Source organism: Stenella coeruleoalba (assembly GCF_951394435.1).
Source record: "Stenella coeruleoalba genome assembly, chromosome: X".
NCBI classification, from domain to species: Eukaryota; Metazoa; Chordata; class Mammalia; order Artiodactyla; family Delphinidae; genus Stenella; species Stenella coeruleoalba.
Window position 1 is genome coordinate 15,821,735 of NC_137152.1, and position 19,471 is coordinate 15,841,205.

At 45.1% G+C, this 19,471-nt stretch overlaps 2 protein-coding genes across 6 annotated transcripts in view; both read right to left on the reverse strand.

Annotated features, from left to right (window-relative positions):
• SH3KBP1 (SH3 domain containing kinase binding protein 1) overlaps positions 1 to 19,471 on the reverse strand; it is a gene marked incomplete at its 3' end in the record, with an annotated part of 345,340 nt that overhangs the window by 264,950 nt on the left and 60,919 nt on the right. Inside the window, exon 1 of one of the 5 annotated variants that reach the window (XM_079910176.1) lies at positions 418 to 519. The exons of the other annotated variants lie outside the window; for them this stretch is intronic. Coding sequence (XP_079766302.1) covers positions 418 to 444 — 27 coding nt within the window. The 5' untranslated portion in view covers positions 445 to 519. Of the gene's footprint in view, positions 1 to 417; positions 520 to 19,471 lie in introns of those variants that run through there. 5 annotated transcript variants of the gene reach the window in all.
• On the reverse strand, positions 12,861 to 14,186 carry EMD (emerin). The gene is made up of 2 exons (XM_079910350.1): positions 14,120 to 14,186; positions 12,861 to 14,089 (listed from the first exon to the last, which is right to left on the reverse strand). The coding sequence occupies exon 2, from the start codon at positions 13,978 to 13,980 to the stop codon at positions 13,207 to 13,209; it is 774 nt and encodes a 257-aa protein (XP_079766476.1). The 5' UTR covers positions 13,981 to 14,089; positions 14,120 to 14,186; the 3' UTR covers positions 12,861 to 13,206.

Genomic DNA, 19,471 nt, shown 5'->3' on the forward strand with positions numbered 1-19,471 from the left:
TACCAAAAGTCACAAACGCAACAAGAATGGGAAACACTTGGTTTTAAAGCAAGACTACACATTTTAAAAGGGACCCAATAGATGCAGGAATGTTGGCAAGATCGTCTCCACCTGGTGTCTGATCTTCCTGCAGATCTCAGGGGAAAAGATTAATAGCAAAATTTAAGAAATGTTAAAAAGCCAGTTCCTGGAGAGTCTCAGTGTTCAAAAAAAAGAAAAAGTCACTCTGTGAAAGGAACAACCTGCAGAAACCCACCGTGGAGTTGGCGCTCCATCACAACAAAGATACGGCCCAGCCCTCCTGCTTGTCCCGGCTCTCGCTCTCGGAACACCACCACAAATGAAACTCCAACACAGGAGCGAGGAAAGAGCTGAAACAACACTTCAAATATTCACAACGGTGATTTCAACTCCTACCTCATAATCATGACTCCTCTTTCCCATATTTGGGTCCCAGCTTCCCTGGACACACTCCGGGAACCTTCACAGACATTATCTAATGCTGAGCAGGTCAGCAAACCAACCGTTAAGTACTCTCCTTTTTCTCTATGCTCCCTGATTTAAGCCAGCCTGGGCACAATCAAGAACTGGTCAATTCCCTTGGCGGGCCGGGGTGGGCGGGCTTTCTCAGGGAGTTTAGATCAAACAGGAAGCCCTTGGGACGTCAGATAGTTTGTCTTTAAACATCTCAATCTGATTCCAACAGTGAAGTTTTCAAAGCTGTCATTATCCCCCTTCTCCCCTACCAAAAGAAAAACAAAGGTGACAGATTTATTACCAAATCACTTCAGTAGCTTTTTTTTTCTCCCTAAATACCTGCCTAGCCTCAGCCCCTGTGACTCTAATCCAATCAGTTTGGTGTGTGGACTGGGAATCCATGGTGTTCAAACTCCCCCAGGTGATTCAGGGGATCAAGACAGCCCCAAAATAGAGGGCTGGGTGAAAAGGGTCAGTTACACCCTTGTTACTAAAAGAAGCATCAATCTCGGCCTTCCCCCATTCACCCAGCCTAGACCCCCTGAATCCGAATCTGCATTTTAACAAGATGGGAAAGGACGGATCTGGAAAGCTGGAAGGCACGATAGAGCTTGAGAAGCTCGGGCTATACCATCACCTGGCTTCACAGTCTCCTAGGCTGTGTTTTATTTGTTTCCCCTTCACAAGTGAGAGACGCAGCAGTGGGAGATCACCATCAGAATTCACATCCCACAGTTTGTCAGGATCTTACTGATGAACGACAAAAGGGCCAAATCCCGCTCCCTCCCTCCCACCCTCCCAGAAACTATTAGATTAAATGTAAAGGGAGTCAAAAGACTAGACACAGCCTGTTTTTTCAATAAAAGCAATACATTTTTCCATTTGTGCTGGCAGCGTCAACACTTACATTACTGCGCATGTTTAAAGCTACCAGCCACATTCGACTCCTACATGGGCACAGCAGCAGGACCTGCAAAGTCTTTGAATATTAAAGAGCTCTACGTGGACCCAAAGCACGCCAAGGTGAATAATTCTTAGGACTCATGAGAACTATTAATTGCATCCATTCTTAAAAATCAATATACTTCAAGAAACTTTTTAAAAATTCATAAGCTTATTTCTCTTGTTCAAATAACATCATAAGGCCTTCACAGGAAGTCGTGGTTCCAAGTGAATGTAGCTGCATATTAAAAAAAAAAAATCTCTCAGTAGCCTAACACCCAGCTCAGCAAAGATTTCTAGCAGGTTCTTAGAACCTGACAGATTATGGTACCCGGTACCCCTCATGCTAATTAAGCTCTGCATTGTTGTTGTTGTTGTTTTAAAATTTATTTATTTATTTATTTTTGGCTGTGTTAGGTCTTCACTGCTGCGCGCGGGCTTCCTCTAGTTGTGGCGAGCGGAGGCTACTCTTCGTTGCGGTGCGTGGGCTTCTTAATGCCGTGGCTTCTCTTTGTTTCAGAGCACGGGCTCGAGGCACATGGGCTTCAGTAGTTGTAGCACGTGGGCTCAGTAGTTGTGGCTCACGGGCTCTAGAGTGCAGGCTCAGTAGTTGTGGCACACGGGCTTAGTTGCTCCGCAGCTCATGGGATCTTCCCAGACCAGGGCTTGAACCCGTGTCCCCTGCATTGGCAGGCGGATTCTTAACCACTGCGCCACCAGGGAAGTCCAGTTGTTGTTGTTTTAATGTAGCCAAGGCCACCCAGACAATCCTGTACCCCTGTACCATAGTACAATCAGGAGTGAGAGAGCATGGACTCGAATTAAACCACCAACAGGTTCAAATTCAGCTCTGGCATTGAGTATTTGTTCTCCCCTGGGCAAGTTACTTAAACTCTCTGGTCCATGGGAAATGCTGTATAAGAGCAGACCTACTAGAGAAGGGACTTGAGGATATGGGGAGGGGGAAGGGTAAGCCGGGACGAAGCGAGAGTGGCATGGACATATATACACTACTAAATGTAAAAATAGATAGCTAGTGGGAAGCAGCCGCATAGCACAGGGAGATCAGCTCGGTGCTTTGTGACCACCTAGAGGGGTGGGATAGGGAGGGTGGGAGGGAGGGAGACGCAAGAGGGAACAGATATGGAAACATATGTATAACTGTTTCACTTTGTTATAAAGCAGAAACTAACACACCATTGTAAAGCAATTATACTCTAATAAAGATGTTAAAGAAAAAAAAAGAAATGTTGTATAGGAGTTTGCTGTTTTTCCCTCCCAGTATGTAGTACCATAAATGATACAGATAAGAGAACTATGTACACAGGAGGTGCTCAATTATTACTACTGGTTAGAGAACACTCCACCCAGATTGCATTTCCTTCAACGAATGTTTCATTACCCAACACGAGCAACCTTCTGGTTGTATCAAGAGAGGTGCTTGCGGGAAAGTCCTTTTTTCTTTCCTCTAATGGCAAAAAAAAAAAAAAAAAGAAAAGAAAGGAAGAAATCAATGAATATGTAAAGTTCTCCCCCTCAAATCGTGTACTTAATATGGTTTATTTATATTATGACATTTATTCTCAGTGGATAAGCATTATTATAGAAAAAATTATGAAAAGCATTCGAGCAGGTGAAAAATGCATTCTACAAAACAGCAGACTGGTACCAATGACATAACACTTATTGAGATCACAAATGCTGCTTTCCAGAACGTCTGGGTAGGCAAATGCCAGACAATTGCCTTCACAGTATTAATACTACATAGTAATATATGTAGTAGTAAGAGAGCAGAGGGAATTGGGATGTTGAAACTGTTTAAGCCACCCATTTTCATCTGTTTTTAAGCACTCATAACAAATGAACAAATGATAGATCATTCAGTGTATTTATTAAATCCACTTCCCTGGGCAGTTTCACTAGCCAACACTTTAACGTAAACTGAGTTGCCCTAAGAATTAAACAGTAATGTTCCTTTATTTTTCCCCCCACCAGAGGCTCATTTTCAGAACACCCATCCTTCCAGTTAGTTCTTACGAGGCAATCATGAGAAGTCGGGCTACTGGTGTTCAGATACCAAGCCTGACCTATAATACAGCTGCAATCTCCATCAAGTCAGGTAACTGCTGTGGGCTTCAGTTTTCTATCTGTAATACAGGAATAATCACTACCTGGGGTGGGGTTGGGGTGAGGATTAGCTGAGTTAATGCACATTCCCTACAATTAGGAGAGGAGTAAGTAATACACCGTTACTGGATAAATAATAAGGCCTCTACTCACAACAGCAAATTCACATTCCTTTTCACTCTGTGCCAGGTCCTGAAGTGGTTATAAAAAAGGTAAAATAGGCTCTCCCCGTCCCTCAAAATGGGGCGGGGTAGGGGAGAGGAGTAATTACTGTCTGTGTTTAAAAAAGAGAAGAAGAATGAGAGCAGGAGGGAACCCACCCACTACTTCCTCCCTGGGTTTAGCCTTGACAGTGACTCAGCTGCAAGGGTCGCTCTCATCAGCAATATCTCCCTAGCGCTGTGACCTTCTAAAGCTGAGGGGAGCCAAGCTTGTTCATGCCTCAGGGCCTTTGCACTGGCTGTTCTCGACTTAGATGGCCCGAGTAATGACAGGAACCTCCTCATCACTCAGGTGTGAACTACAATGTCACCTCCCCCAAGAGGCCTTCTCTGATGACTCTGGCTGAAACAGCTCACACTCCACCGGTCAGTCACTCTATCCTTTCCCCCTCCTGTATTTCTTTGTTGCATGTTTCATGGTTTACAGTTTGTTTGGGTTTTTTTTTTTTTGCTTGTCTGCAGTTAGGCTCTCTTTCCTCTGTTACAATGTACGCTCTCTAAGGGCACAGACCTTGTGAAGCACATTCCTAAAATGGCACCTGGCACACGAAGGGCATTCAGTGTACAGAGCTAGGTAATATATGTGTTTGATAGTTTCAACAGCTGTGTCATATCTGCGTCTGGTTCCGATGATTGCTTTGTCTCTTCAGACTGCATTTTCTTGCCTTCTGGCATGGCTTGTAATTTTTTGGTTAAAAGCCAGACATTTTGTATAGAGCAGTAACTACTGAGGTCAATGAGCCCTTAGTATGGGGATTTATGTTAATCTAGTCAACAGTTCAGCTATGTTGACGTGGGTTGTTCCTATGGACATCAGAAACTTCAAATTCCTCTAGTGATCTTCTTTTTTTTGGTCCCCCTCTTGGCTTTGGGGTTTCCCTTTGTACTGCTCCCCAGAGAGAGCCTGTCTCTAGCAGCTCTCCCTGCTATGATCCATTGTTGTTACTCCTGAAGGCTTGTTAGCATGCTGGGGGGGAGAATAGGTTCTCCTCAGTCTTTGGAGTGCACATGGGGCCGGGGCCTGTGTCTGGGAGGTGAGGGTTCCCCTTCACAACAGCTTCTGCCCCTCTTCCGGGGACAGAGCTCCGCCACCCCTTTTCCCCAGCTGCAGGGGGTGCTCTCCAGCGTTCTTAGTCCACAGCCTTGATGCCCTTCTCCATGCAGATTAAGACTTTTTTTTAGGTGAGGTGGGGGGCTGGGGCTGAGTGGAATTCCTTCCCCCAGCTGCAATGGCATTTCACCAGTGCCCTCAGACCATGTCCTTCCCCCTGCAGAATAAGCCTTTTGTTCCTTAAGGGACAAGGGTCTGAGTGGATTTCTCAGTGGCTCCTGAGCCAGTACCCCCAGCCCACACCGTGAGTTTTCTCTGGATTTTCCTCAGTCTCCCCTGTGAGAGCCAGGTGGGGCTCCTGGAGGGAAAGCCTGCAAAAGGGTGGGACCCCCTTCTACCCCAGTGCTGCCTCCAGGAGCTTCACACTCAGGTTAGCCCACACTCAGCCTCCGGCAATCTGTCAGAACTTCAGCTTCATCTTTCTACCTACTGCTATGGTGTCTGGTGGCTTCTGTCTCTAGTAAACAAAAGTCTTCTGTCTCAGAAAGTGCCCCCCTCTCTCTCCAGATTTTGAAATGGCCGTCTGCTCTGCGAACTCAGTTCTCTATTAATTTCTAGTCTGTCCAGATTTTTTCTTATAAGCGTGGGAGGGACGTTTTTGCAGCTCTCTACATCTCTGAGCTGAAACCAGAAGTCTCTTCACTGGTTTTTAAAGAATCAAAAGTAAGTATGACAAAATGGTAACATTTGATAAAACTAGGTGGTGGGTAGGTAGATGTTGTTTATATTCTCGTGCCCTTCTATTATTTTAATAGTTCAGGGACATTTCAAGATCAAGGTGTGGGTGGCCACGGTGGAAAACACCACTATTGTATAAATAGACTGAGATATGTATACAACATTTGGTTCTTGTTCAACAATATATAGAAATCACCTGAATTTTAAAAAACAACCATCATTTTTGGCAACACTTCAGAAACTGTCATGAAAATACATAAATCACCCCAATACCATTAAAATTTAGTGTTACAGAACTAAAAGAAGAAACTAAAATAGAAAAATTAATGTCCTGAAAGAGAACAATTTGTGCATGTTTATAAATCAAAGTATATGACAATATTACATGTTAATTGGTTCACTGTCCTTTAAACTGATAGCCAACCATTATTATTCATATTCATGGGAATTTGAAGTTACTAATGCATGTGCCTGTGGAGCATAGGTCATTCCGCAAGCGCTGGATCCCAGGCTGCAGTATATCAGGCAACACGTGGGAAGCTAACATCGCAAACCTCGGACTGCCACACCTCCCCTTACCTGCATTCCTAATTTAATATAACCGTTAATCGCATATGAATGAAAGCAGCAATGGCTTGGTAAGATCCATCTCATGCAAAGAACTTTCCCTTTTACTTAAATAATTCACTACCTTAGATAATAGCAAGTAAATTATACGCTATGAAAAAGAATGAACCATTAATGACTCCAAAACTTCAGATTAATCTTAAGGATTGTACATTAAATTCAATTAAACTAGATGAATATTTAACACACTTCTTCTCTATACTTACGACCATTCTAGCCACTCTGGGGAAAAAGCGGGTAGACATGAATAACCTACCAATCTCTGCCATCACAACAGACCCCATGGTGGGTTACAGGGCTGAGAGGAGCCTGCGTGACCACGCAGTCTGGGAATGGCAAATGCCTGGCACAGGCCAAGAAGGGCCCTACGGTACGTTGCATTAGCAAAGAGGTTGACTTTTAATTAATTTTATGCTTTAGTATTCACTTGCACATGCCAATTAAAAGGAAAAAAAGGAAATACTATTTTAAGTAAGGTGGATACGTTTGGCTTTTATTGTAATGAATGAAGACAGGCCTAAGTTTGGCTGTAATGAGCCTTAAATGGGATGACTCCACCAATGATCAATCTATAGCTTTAATTACCATGTGTGGCTCTGTTAGATGTACCCCAGGTAGAACTGGAATCAGAGTGACCAGTTAGACAGCTAAATAACACACTTTCCCCTGCCTGAGAACCATCGCTTGTCAACTGTGCTATGTCGTTACCAGAGCTGTTTACACAACAGCTACATCCCTGCATTGCAACAGGCTCGAAATTAAATTGCACCTCCAGCTCGAGGGCTGGGGATGATGTTAGGCTGACAGTTGGCAGCACCCCAGACTGATGGTCACCTTAAAATACCTGTTAATGGGGCTTCCCTCGTGGCACAGTGGTTAAGAATCTGCCTGCCAATGCAGGGGACACGGGTTTGAGCCCTGCTCCGGGAAGATCCCACAGGCCCCGGAGCAACTAAGCTCGTGTGAGACAACTACTGAGCCTGTGCTCTAGAGCCCGCAAGCCACAACTACTGAGCCCGAGGGCCACAACTACTGAAGCCTGCACGCCTAGAGCCCGTGCTCCACAACAAGAGAAGCCCCCGCTCGCTGCAACTAGAGAAAAGCCCACAAGCAGCAACAAAGACCCAACGCAGCCAAAAATAAAGATAAATATTTTTTAAAAATACCTGTTAATGGAACCCATTCAAATTCAAGCTTTAATAAAGGGATGAGTTAAACTGAATTAAAAATATCAGAGGTCGGGGCTTCCCTGGGGGCGCAGAGGTTGAGAGTCCGCCTGCCGATGCAGGGGACACGGGTTCGTGCCCCGGTCAGGGAAGATCCCACATGCCTCGGAGCGGCTGGGCCCGTGAGCCATGGCCGCTGAGCCTGCGTGTCCGGAGCCTGTGCTCCGCAACGGGAGAGGCCACCACAGTGAGAGGCCCGCGTACAGCAATATATATATATATATATATATATATATATATATATATATATATATATATATATATATATATATATATCAGAGGTAAGAGAAAGGTATATGGATTTTTAACCACCACTGACAGGAGAAGCTCACACTATAATTGCACGGATTATATGTACCAAAGAGATCATCTGTCATGTGACATTTTGAACCAAATAACAGAGTGTTCCCTGAAAAAAAATATCAATAAGCACAAAGAAGCAATTTCTCAACAGTTGAAACCACACAAACCTGACATGCTCCAGTTTCAAATGTGTTTCAAAATTCATATTATGTGCCACCAGAGCCTAGTGTCATAATTATTCATTTAACACAGAATAGCCGAAGCTACTTTCATATGGCAGATGTACTTTTTTTGTAGTCAGGTTGGCAATTATTCCAGTTTCAAGATTTGGAGAGAAAAAAGTTGTGCACACACTCACGATTTTGCCACTGAGAGGAATAGTTAAAGATTGAATACAAGGCAAGCTGTGAGCAGTTACAGAACGACAGCAATAAACCTGATTCCTTTTCTATTTGTGCCCATGAAGGCCTCAATAGTACAGTGTGACTACAGGTCTAGCAGTTATAACTTGATAATGATTATGGTGCTAAACACTCATGGTGAATCTTTTGCCCATAATCTGCCAACCTATTGATTTGAATGCCGTTTCTTTACTATGAATCGTATGTGGTCAGAAAACAAATCCTGAGTAACCTAAGCCTTCAGCAGCTGGCATCATGTTGCAGACAATGAGATGCTGTCCAAACACGCACGGCCTTGCTAAGAACATATTCACGTTTTAACACATCAATGCCAATTATAGTTATTACAGTCATGACTAAAATGCACATCTATGGTAAATCTTTTAAATACAATTTGAATTTATTTTTTTCTTCCATGATGTGCAAAAACCGGTCCTTTTTCATTGTAACCTGGCCCCCCACTGTACTGAAACTAGTTATCTCAGATCTTGACCATGGCCTTGTTTTACAGCCAGGAAAATTACAGCCCTGAGAGCTTCAGCACGGCCACCAATGAGCTGTCCTGCCTCCTTCGAAGAAAGGCTGGGTGTAAGAGGAGACAGCGGTCACAGTGTCCCCACACCACCTGGGAACGGAGCGGCGTCCCAGGTCTCTCGGGGGAGCGAGGTCCACGGCTCCTCGCTCTAGGCCTCCATCTGGGACCACCTGCCTCAAGAAAGCCGGGGCAGGATGTGGTTTGGCTCGGACAACCTCCTGGCTCACAAACGCAGGCCAGCCCGCTTTGTTTTCCACCCGGACACCCAGACACAGGATATCATCTCTTTGTCGGTTTTCTTGAGACAAACGTGGTGGTCCCAGAGGGAGGATGACAACAAATGAAACACTCCTTCCTTCATGACGAGCAAAACAGGCAGCGAAGGGCGAAAAGGGGCCAACGTCATGCACCTCATTCCACAAGGAGCTAAATACATCTGTGTGTGGCTTTCGTGTTAACGTATGCGGTGACCACATATTAAAGAGACATTCACATTTTCACCTTTACTCTCCCTGAAGCTCCCTCGAGAACTTCTTGTCTCATGTTCCTCAGTGGCAGAAAGACGATGAAATTTACCCCTGAGCCTGGGGGCAGGGGGAAACACATTATTTCAAAGCCCCTTGGGAGTTAAGAAACTAAAGTGAAATGAAACATCTCCTGGGCAGCCCTTGAGGTGTGCTGCCCACATGCCCCTTCAGGACAGACCTCCTGTCTTCAGCATCTGCCCCAGATCCTAGGCTGCTTTCAAGCTGAGGTCGCGCTCCCCCCGGCAGCCCCTGCCAATCACTGCCCTGGGGGGCAGGCAGGGAGTGTCAGCGCCTGGCCACTTCTGCCTGTTTCTGCCCATTTCTGGTCCTCCGTTGGGCAGCCTTGGCTCAGAAGCTCCCTGCCAGGCTGACTGGGACGAAGGGCATCGCAGACTGTGGCCCTCCCTGCACAGCTCCCCCACCCTTCCATCTTCCAGGGCTGCTACTTCCCCCACCACAAAGAAAACCTGCACCCCTACCTCCAGCTCAGCACGGCTGCCCACAGCATCCAACTGACAAACACCATCTCTGTATTTTTCCAGTCTCTCAGAGTGGTTGAATACTTCTATTAATAGCTAATATTTGTTAACTGATTAATAAGTATCAAACACTCCTGTGAGTTGCCCTACACATGTGATCTCATGCATCCTTCCAAGGACACTAACAAAGAGGTATACCATTGTGGCCTTCCCATTTTTCACAGGAGGAAATAAATGGATACCTGGGCATAGGGATTAAATAGGTTCCCCAAGGTCTTGGGGCTAATAAATGCAGACTCCGGCTTCTAGATCACTGGGCACAAACTGCTCCAGGTCAAAGCCCACTGAGTCCTGGGCACAGACCGCAGTAAGGACGTGCTGAATGTGGCTGACCTCACCAGGCTCACAGATCACAGCAGAAGAGGCTGAATGAAATGACTTAGTAGAAAGACAAGGGCACAACAACAGGCTCTCTTCCAGCACACAATGTATTGTGGGGAAGGGGGAAGATCAGCTTTTCAATATTACCCATGCTACAGACGTTTTTACATATATAAAGAAACCTTAAATGAAAATATGATTTTTAAAAGGTCATCATCGGGACTTCCCTGGTGGCGCAGTGGTTAAGAATCCGCCTGCCAATGCGGGGGACACGGGTTCAAGCCCTGGTCCAGGAAGATCCCTACATGCCGTGGAGCAACCAAGTCTGTGTGCTACAACTACTGAGCCTGTGCTCTAGAGCCTGCGAGCCACAACTACTGAGCCCGCGTGCCAGAACTACTGAAGCCCGTGCGCCTAGAGCCCGTGCTCCGCAACAAGAGAAGCCACCGCAATGAGAGGCCCACACACCACAACAAAGAGTAGCCCCCACTCGCTGAAACTAGAGAAAGCCCGCGTACAGCAAAAAAGACCCAATGCAGCCAAAATAAATAAACAATTTTTTTAAAAAGGTCATCATCAAATAAAAGTCAAATGGATGAGTTGAAAATCTAAAACGGAGAAGTTTAGTTATCATGCAACTTGTTCACATATGAAAACTTTTATTCTAAAAATTACCATTTTTATTTTAAACAACTACCAATGATTCCATTTCATGTTCTTCAATAAACTTTGGAAGATGGTATACATTCCTTAAGGGCTCCTTAAATAAAGATTTTATACAATGCATCAAATTTACTTTGTGCTATAAACTTGGAATGTTCTGCTCCCTGTTTTTGGAGACGCCAACTTTTTTTTCACCTCGAAATTTATCAGCCTGAAGAATTCGTACATTTGGCGGGCATGTGAACCTAACTTTTTTTTTCAATTCTAACTCTTACAATATGATTTAAGAGCTCCAGTACTACCGATCACATTTTTTAAAACCTTAGAGACATTCTGTACTTAAATGCATGAACATAATAGGAGAGTGTTATATTTTGCAGTTAAGCATAGTAGCAATTTTCATTTATATGCCCAAACCTGGACTCATTCTGGAAGGGTGGGGGGGAAAGCCCCTACCCTGAGCTCCCCTTATGCCAGGTGCTCATCATTATTAATAACAATATTCATAATGTGTAGCTGGACTTAACATACATTATTATTTATTCATCCTTGTGTTCCCAGAGCTCCCCAGTACCTGGCACGTGAGAAAATAACTGCAGCCCTTACAAAAACTCTACCAGGATCTGAGTACTGTCTCCTTTCACAGATGACGAAGCTGCTTCAGGAACTGCCCTGGCCGTCTAGTGGTTAAGACTCCTTGCTTCCACTGCAGGGGGCGTGGGTTCGATCCCTGGTTGGGAAACTAAGATCCTGCATGCCGCGCAGCACGGCCAAAAGAAAAATTATAAAAAAAAAAGAAGCAGCAGCTGCGTCAGAGGCAGAGGAACCATCCGAGGCTGCTCCACTGCTCGCCATGGGCAGCGATCTGGGCCCAGCCACCTCCCCCCACCCAGAACCCCCCTTGCCGTTCATGCCCCACGCTGGGAGCCACCTGCGGAGAGGGCCCGGGCCCAAGTGACCACTCTCTCCCCCTGACCTGAAGCACCTTCTCCTCCTACCTTCCAGAACATTCACTTGCCTGGCTCTTCTCCTCCCCTTCTGACCACTCCCTGTCAGTCTCAATTCTGGTTTCACTTTCAACACTGGAGGACCCAAGACTCCTCTCGCCTCTGACCACACTCTCGCCCCTGATGATCTTGATCTTTGAAGGACCCCCAAATTCCTATCTCTAGCCTGGCCCTGCCCCTTGAAATCCAGACTCACCTCCTCAAACTGCTTGCCAGGGCTCAGTACAAAAACCTTAGGGTCACCCTTCTCTCCTCTCTCCCTCTCTCACAATACACATCCAGCCTTCTCAGCAAATCCTGGGGGCTCTAACTTCAGAAGTATCCAGAATCTGACCACTTCTCCACTGGTCTCCCCTGGATTCCTGCATTGGCCTCCAAACTGCCCTCCCTGATTCCACCCTTGCCCCTTGCAGTCTGTTCTCAACACTGCAGCCAGAAGGAACCAGTGAGAGCATCCCCGGCCAAATCACTCCACTGCTGCCGTGAAAACTTCCCATCTCACTCAGAGTCCCAGGGCTTACAGTGGCCCCGTGACCTCTAAGCCCATCCTCTGCTGCTCTTCCCTGGTTGTCTCCTCTCCAGCACAGTGGTCTCTGTTGTTTCTCCAATGCACCAGGGACTTTCCCTCCTCAGGGCCTTTGCATGTGCTATTTATTGCCTCTGCCTGAAGGGCTCTCCCACAGATCCCCACAGGGCTCCCCTGCTCACTTCCTCAACTCCTGACTTAAAGGTTACCTTTTCAGTGAGGCCTTTGCTGGCCTCCCTATCACAAACTGCAATCCCATTCCCAACATTCATATTCCCCCTCCCCTGCTTTTTTTCCCTCCAAATACTATATAACTTATTCATTATATGTAAGTCACACAAGAGCAAGGATTTTTGTCTGATTTGTTCAGTGTCTTCCCTGGTGCTTATAACACAGCAAACACAAAATAAACATTTGATAAATGAATGAAAGAAACTCAGAAAGCTTAAATAACTTGCCCAAGGTGGGAGAGCTCAGCTCTCAGCTCTCTGACCCCAAAACCTGCGCTCTGAGTCACCATCTGTGATAAAATAAAGATGCTTTCTTTTTTTTCTTTAAGTGAACGGTCTTTTTATTGCCTGTGGAAATGTCAGGGTGGCCTTTGGTTAATCCCCAATGAGGTGAATGAATAGGAGGCATGCAATGATGACACCCATGTTCTTCTCTCCGGGAGAAGGCTCTTGCCCTCCTAGGCCCTAAGGGTCACAGGCAAGTAGGGCCAGGAGGCTCCAGAGGAACACCTGTCCAGGCGCACCATGCTGCAGAGGCCCAGGCCTGCTGCCTCCCTGACAGCACAAGGCCGGGGAAGGCAGTGTTTGCTACACTGCCCCTGTCCCAGCACCCCCAAGCTAGAACATGCATAACCCCCCTCCCCCAGAAAACACTGCTAAGGCAGTCATGTAGGACTTCAAATATCACTTGGCCCCAAGCCACAAAGCCAGAGCATTAGGGCTCCGCCCGGAAGGGGGCGCTATCCTAGACCAGCAAGCAGCGATAGACAAGATACAATATTAGAGTAAATATCAGAACTTGAAGCAGGTCGCTCCAAAGTGGGAGCTCGTGATCCTCGCCCAGATCAGCCTCAGGGACCCACTCTTCTGCAGCCTCAGGGGCCCACTCTTCTGGCCGGATGGCACGGCGGTCCAGCCACGAAAGAGGAGATGAAGGCGAGGACACGGCAGAGGTGGAGGAGTAGCTGGGGTAACGGGACAGGCCCAGGGAGCTTCTGGAGATGTTGGAAGCTGGGCGGTAGTGTGCGATGCTCTGGTAGGCACTGTCCCGGCCATACACGGGGCGTTCCCTATCGTTGCCCTCCTCTTCACAAGAGAAAAGACCGTCATCGCGACCCTGGTGCTGAAAGGTGTCAGCACCACGGAGCGAAGCCGAGGGCTGGCGGAAGCCCTCGGATGTGCCCGCAGACTCAGGCTCCCCGTAAGTCGTGGTGGTCAAGTAATTCTCCTCACAGTAGTCACGATTATAGCTCTTGCTCTGGTAAAGTAAGGCGTCCTCTCTCTTGGGCAGATCGTACACATCCGAGTCCACGGACGCTGAATCTAAGTCCGAGGACCGACGGGACAAAGAGGAGGACGATGAGCTACAGCGCGAGAGCCTCCACCTCTGGGTCTCATACTCGAAGATTTTCTTCTCGTAGAACTTCCGATTGGAATCGACGATGGGCCCGTGTGGGATGTTGTACTGGCGCAGCAAGGCAGCCAGCTCGGTGTCTGACAGCGCCGCGTAGTCGTCCATGGCGGGCAGCGGGCGGCAGAGGCCTGGGGGTGGCCCGGGCCTGGTGTTACGGGCGGAGCTACGACTGCCTCAGAGCGCGACAGGAGCAGCGCGAGCGCCTCGGGAGCGGCTACGCCCGCCCGCGTCACGCCTGCGTCACAATCGCCCGCGTCACGCCTGCGTCACAATCGCGTCCAACCGCGGCCCCTGCGGGCCCCGCGCCCTGTCAGTAAAGATGCTTTATCACTGCACACTCAGATACCTACAGACCTGATAAAAACTCAAACCAAGTTACATAGCGAGGGGTCCATTAACCCAGCTCATTTGCTGCTTTCATTAACCTGATATTCTCTTGGAAGACTAGGGGGATTTAAAAAACAACAATTTAGAAAAAGTAACATACACCTGGGAGCTACCCCAATCACAAGAAGCTGAAGGATGAATGCACCTCAATCCCTGAGGAGAAGTAAACAAATCAGATCAAAATACATACTTTTCCATTTTAAATAAACTTTTAAAAATCTGAGAAATAAAGAAACCAAAACCCCTACTATTAACATTTTAGCATTTTTGCCCCCTATACACACTGTTTGGTAGTTTGTGTAACATGCTACATATACAATTATGTACCCTGCATTTTCACTCACAGCATACATATTTTCTATATTACTGCGTACATCCTTATAGCCCCCAAATTTAAGGCTATGTGGTATCTTGTCAGCAGGCAATGAACTCTAAGCTGGTAAAAAAACAAAGAACATAAGCATCAATTCAACATGGAAGCCTGAGACCGCTGCTCATCATGCCATCTTCAAATCGACTGCTAGCTCCACCACTGAACTTGACCCAGCTGCATTTCCCAGGGGCCAGGAGGATCAGTTCCTTTGGCAATCCTCGGGCCATATCGCTTCTGGAAGTCACAGCTTAAGACCACGGGTTATTTAAGTGGCCACTGCCACTACCGTGCAAAGAGTAAGGGCTAAGTTTCCAACGGTGCCAATAACCACAAGTGTGGGGAAACAAGCAACAAAGATAGCCACCCATTCAACAAATATGGAAAAGCACTGCTGTGCGCCAGGCACCGAGGACACAATGCTGCACAGAGGCCATAGGGAAGAGGGACATCGTCAAATAGCCACAAAAACAGATTTTAAATCCCAAGAGTGACAAGTGCTACTGAGGAGAGAAATATCGCACCACAAAGACTCACAGAAAACGGGTGTTTATAAGAGTCAGGAGGTTGAGGATGGTTTCCCAGGCAGAGAAAGCATTAATGGGGTGCAGGGAGGGGAGGTGGGAGACAAGGCCAGAAAGAAAGGTAGGGGTCGGCAGCCCATGGGCTGACCACGTTCAAGAGTTTAGTCTCCAGCTTAAACCAAGGGAAAGGCCAAGGAAGGATCTTTAAAGTATGTGCAGTGCCTGGGGAAAGGAATGTGATCAGATTTGTATTTCAGGATCATCACTGGAGCCTCAACGTGAGGCAAAAGCAGGACGGCCGTCAGAGCAGTCCCAGGATGAGCCTGCCCCAGGAGACGTGCCAGGCGGTGTCCTACACCCAGGCCCTTTCATCAACACTGTCTCCGAGGCCCTCCACCTCCTCTCGCCTGCACCCACTTCTTTCCTCCTCCACTCTTCTCTCCTCCCGTTCTGCTTCTCTCATTGGCTCTGCCGCTCTCCAGGCCAACCACAGACAGGTCAAATGGTGACACCTCCCTGTACCTGCACAGTGGGCGGGGCTCCCCTAAATCCCAGCCATGCCCAACACAACACAATGCAGATGACAGAATCTGACCACGGGAGAGATGACTGGAACACCCAGGACAGGCTGGAGAACTATGGCGTAAGGAAAAGAGGATGGGAAAGTGGTTGGTTGTTTGCTTTTATTTAAAGGTTTTTTTTAATGTGGACCATTTTTAAAGTCTTTATTGAATTTGTTACAATATTGCTTCCATTTTATGTTTTTTGGTTTTTTGGCCGCGAGGCATGTGGGATCTTAGCTCCCCAACCAGGGATGGAACCCTCACCCCCTGCATAGGAAGGCGAAGCCTTAACCACTGGACCACCAGGGAAGTCCCTGTTTGTTTGTTTTTAATTTAATGGAAAACAAGAACAAGAGTTAGGAATCCTAAAACATACCAATGCTGGGACTCACGAGCAGAGATACAGGTGGGTCTGGGGTACAGCCCGGATGTCGGGATTTTATAAAGCTCCTCAGTGGATGCTTAGGTACAACCAAAGGTGAAACCCAGTGGCATTATTTTTTTAACTTTTTATTTTGAAATAATTATTTACTCACAGGAACTTACAAAAATAGTGCACAGAGTCCCATGAACCCTTCACCCAGCTTCCTCCAGTGATGGTATCTTATATGATTAGAGTACAATAGCAAAAGGAAGAAACTGACATGGGTATAATACTGATAACTACACTATGCCTCTTACTCAGCTCTCATCAGTTTTTGCATGCCCTGATGCAAAAACTGTGTGTGTGTGTGTGTGTGTGTGTGTGTGTGTGTGTGTGTGTGTGTGTAACTCTATGCAATTTGATCCAACGTATAGATTTGCGTAACCACCATCACAATCAAGATACAGAACTGTTCCATCTCCACAAAGTAACTCCCTTGTGCTACCCTTTTATAGTTCCACCAGTCCTCTCCCCTCCCTGTCACTGTCCCACAGCAATCAGTAATCTGTTCTCCAACTCTGTAATTTTGTCATTTAGAAAATGTAATATAAATGGAATCATATAGTATATAACATTTGAGATTGGCTTTATTCTCAAAGCACAATGCCCTTGTGATTCATCCAAAAGTTGGTGCCTGTATTCATTCCTTTTTATTGCTGAGTAGTATTCCATTGAATGGATGGACTGGAGTGTGTTTTTTGTTTTTAACATCTTTATTGGAGTATAATTGCTTTACAATGTTGTGTTAGTTTCTGCTGTGTAACAATGGAGTGTGTTTAACCATTCACCCACTGAAGGACATTCAAATTGCTTCCAATTCGGGGCTATTATAAATAAAGCTGCCACGAACATTCCGGTACAGGTTTTTGTGCAGACATAAATTTTTATTTCTCTGGGATGCATGTCCAAGAATACAACTGCTGGGTCACGTGGCAAGTGCAAAGTTAGTTTTATAAGAAGCTGCTAGACTATCTTCCAGACTGGGTGAACCCTTTTACATTCCCACCAGCAGCGTCTGAGAGAACCAGTTTCTCTATACCCTTGCCAGCATTTGGCATTACTACTATTTTTTTGTTTCAGCCATTCTAGTGCTCATTCTAATAGATATTAGAATACATAGTACTATCTCATTGTGATTTTAATTTTCATTTCTCTAATGGCTAATGATGTTGAACATCTTTCCACGTGCTTATTTGCCATCTGTATATCCTCTTCAGTGAAATGGCTGTTCACATCTTTTAACCATTTTTAATCGGATTTTTTGACTGCTTACTATTGCATTTTGAGAGTCCTTGATTCATTCTGAATACAAGTCCTTTGTCAGACATGTGGTTAGCAAATATTTTCTCTGAGTCTGTAACCTGTCTTCTCATCCTCTTCACAGGGTTTTTCACAGAAGTTTTTAATTTCTTCTGACAGAAGAAATCTGACTGATTTTTTTTTCTTTAATGTCCTTTTGGTGTGATGTCTAAGAACTCTTCACCTAGGCCTAGGTCCTAAAGATTTTCTCTTGTGTTTAATTCTCAAACTTTTATAGTTTTATGTTTTACAATTAAATCTATGATCCATTTTGAGATAATTTTTATAAGGTATAAGGTTTAGGTAGAGGTTCAGTTTTGCCTCTGACTGTTCAACTGACCCAGTACCATTAGATGAAAAGACTCTTTGTTTTATTGGATTGCTCTTGTACCTTTGTCAAAGATCAGCTGGACCTATTTGTGTGGGTCTATTTCTGGGTTCTCTATTCTGTTCCATTGACCTCGGTGTCTATCCCTCCACCAATACCACACTGTCTTAATTACTTTAGCTATTAAAGTAAGTCATAAAATCGAATAGACGCCTTCTACTTTGTTCTTCTTTTTCAAACTTGTTTTACCTATTCTAATTCCTTTGATTTTCCATATAAATTGAAAAATAAGCTAGTCTACAAAAAAACACTTTACTGGGACTTTGACAGGAACTACAGTAAACCTATAGATTTGGGGAGAACGAACATCTTTACCTTGTTGACTTTTCCAATTCACGAACATGGTATCTGCCTATCCATTTATCTCGATCGCCTGTGAATACCTTCATCAACATTCTGTAGCTTCAGCACACACATCATGTCCATGTTTTGTTAGATTTATACCTAAGTATTTCAATTGTTTTAGGATTGATTATAAATGGTATTGTGCTTTTAATTTGTGTTTCCATGTGTTCATTTCTAGGACAGAGAAATAATTTTTGTGTGTGGACCTTGTATCCTGTGATCTTGCTGAATTTACTTATTAGTTCCAGGAGTTATTTTGTAGATTTTTGGGATTTCCTATATAGAGAATCATGTCATCTGCAAACAGGGACAGTTTTATTCTTCCTTTCCAATTCGTATGCCTTATATTTCTTTTCTCAGCATTGTGCTGACTAGGACCTCCAGTTCTGTGCTGAATAAGACTAGTGAGAACAGACATCCTTGCCTTGTTCCTGTTCCGGGGGCGGGGGAAGCATTCAGTCTTTCATCACTTTTAGCATGATGTTAACTGTAGATGCTCTTTATCGAGCTGGGGAAATTCCCCTATATTCCTACTTTGCTAAGAGTTTTTATCATGAATCGGTGTTGAATTTTGTCAAATGATTTTTTTGCATCAATTGATAGGATTATGTGATTATTTTTTCCTCCTGTAGTCTGGTGATATGGTGGATTACATTCATTGATTTTCAAACAATGAAGCAGCCTTCCATACCTAGAATAAACCTCACTTGGTCATAGTACATAATTCTTCTTATATGTTGCTGGATTTGTCTTCCTACTACTTTGCTGAGGATTTTTGTGTCTATGCTCTTGAGGGATATTGGTTTGTTGGGTTTTCATACTGTCTGTCTGGTTTTGGTATCAAGTTGTAATGGCCTCATAAAATGAACAAGAAGGCATTCTCTCTTGTATTTTCTGGAAGAGATTATGTAGAATTGGTGCCTGTTCTTTAAATGTTTAGTGGAACTCTCCAAAGAAACCTTCTAGTCTTGGAGATTTCTTTTTTGGAAGCTTTTAAATTATGAATTCAATTTCTTTAACAGTTATAGGACTACTGAGATTACCTATTTCATCTTGGATGAGTTTTGGTAGTTTGTGATATTCAAGAAATTGGTCCATATCATCTAAATTGTCAAATGTATGTGTATAGAATTCTTTGTGGTATTCTCTTACTGTCTTTTTAATAGCTGCAGGATCTGTAGTGATAACCCCTGTTTTATTCTTAATATTGCAATTTATATCTTCTTTTTTATCTTTTTCAGTCATCTTAAAGATTTAACCGGGCTTCCCTGGTGGCGCAGTGGTTGAGAGTCTGCC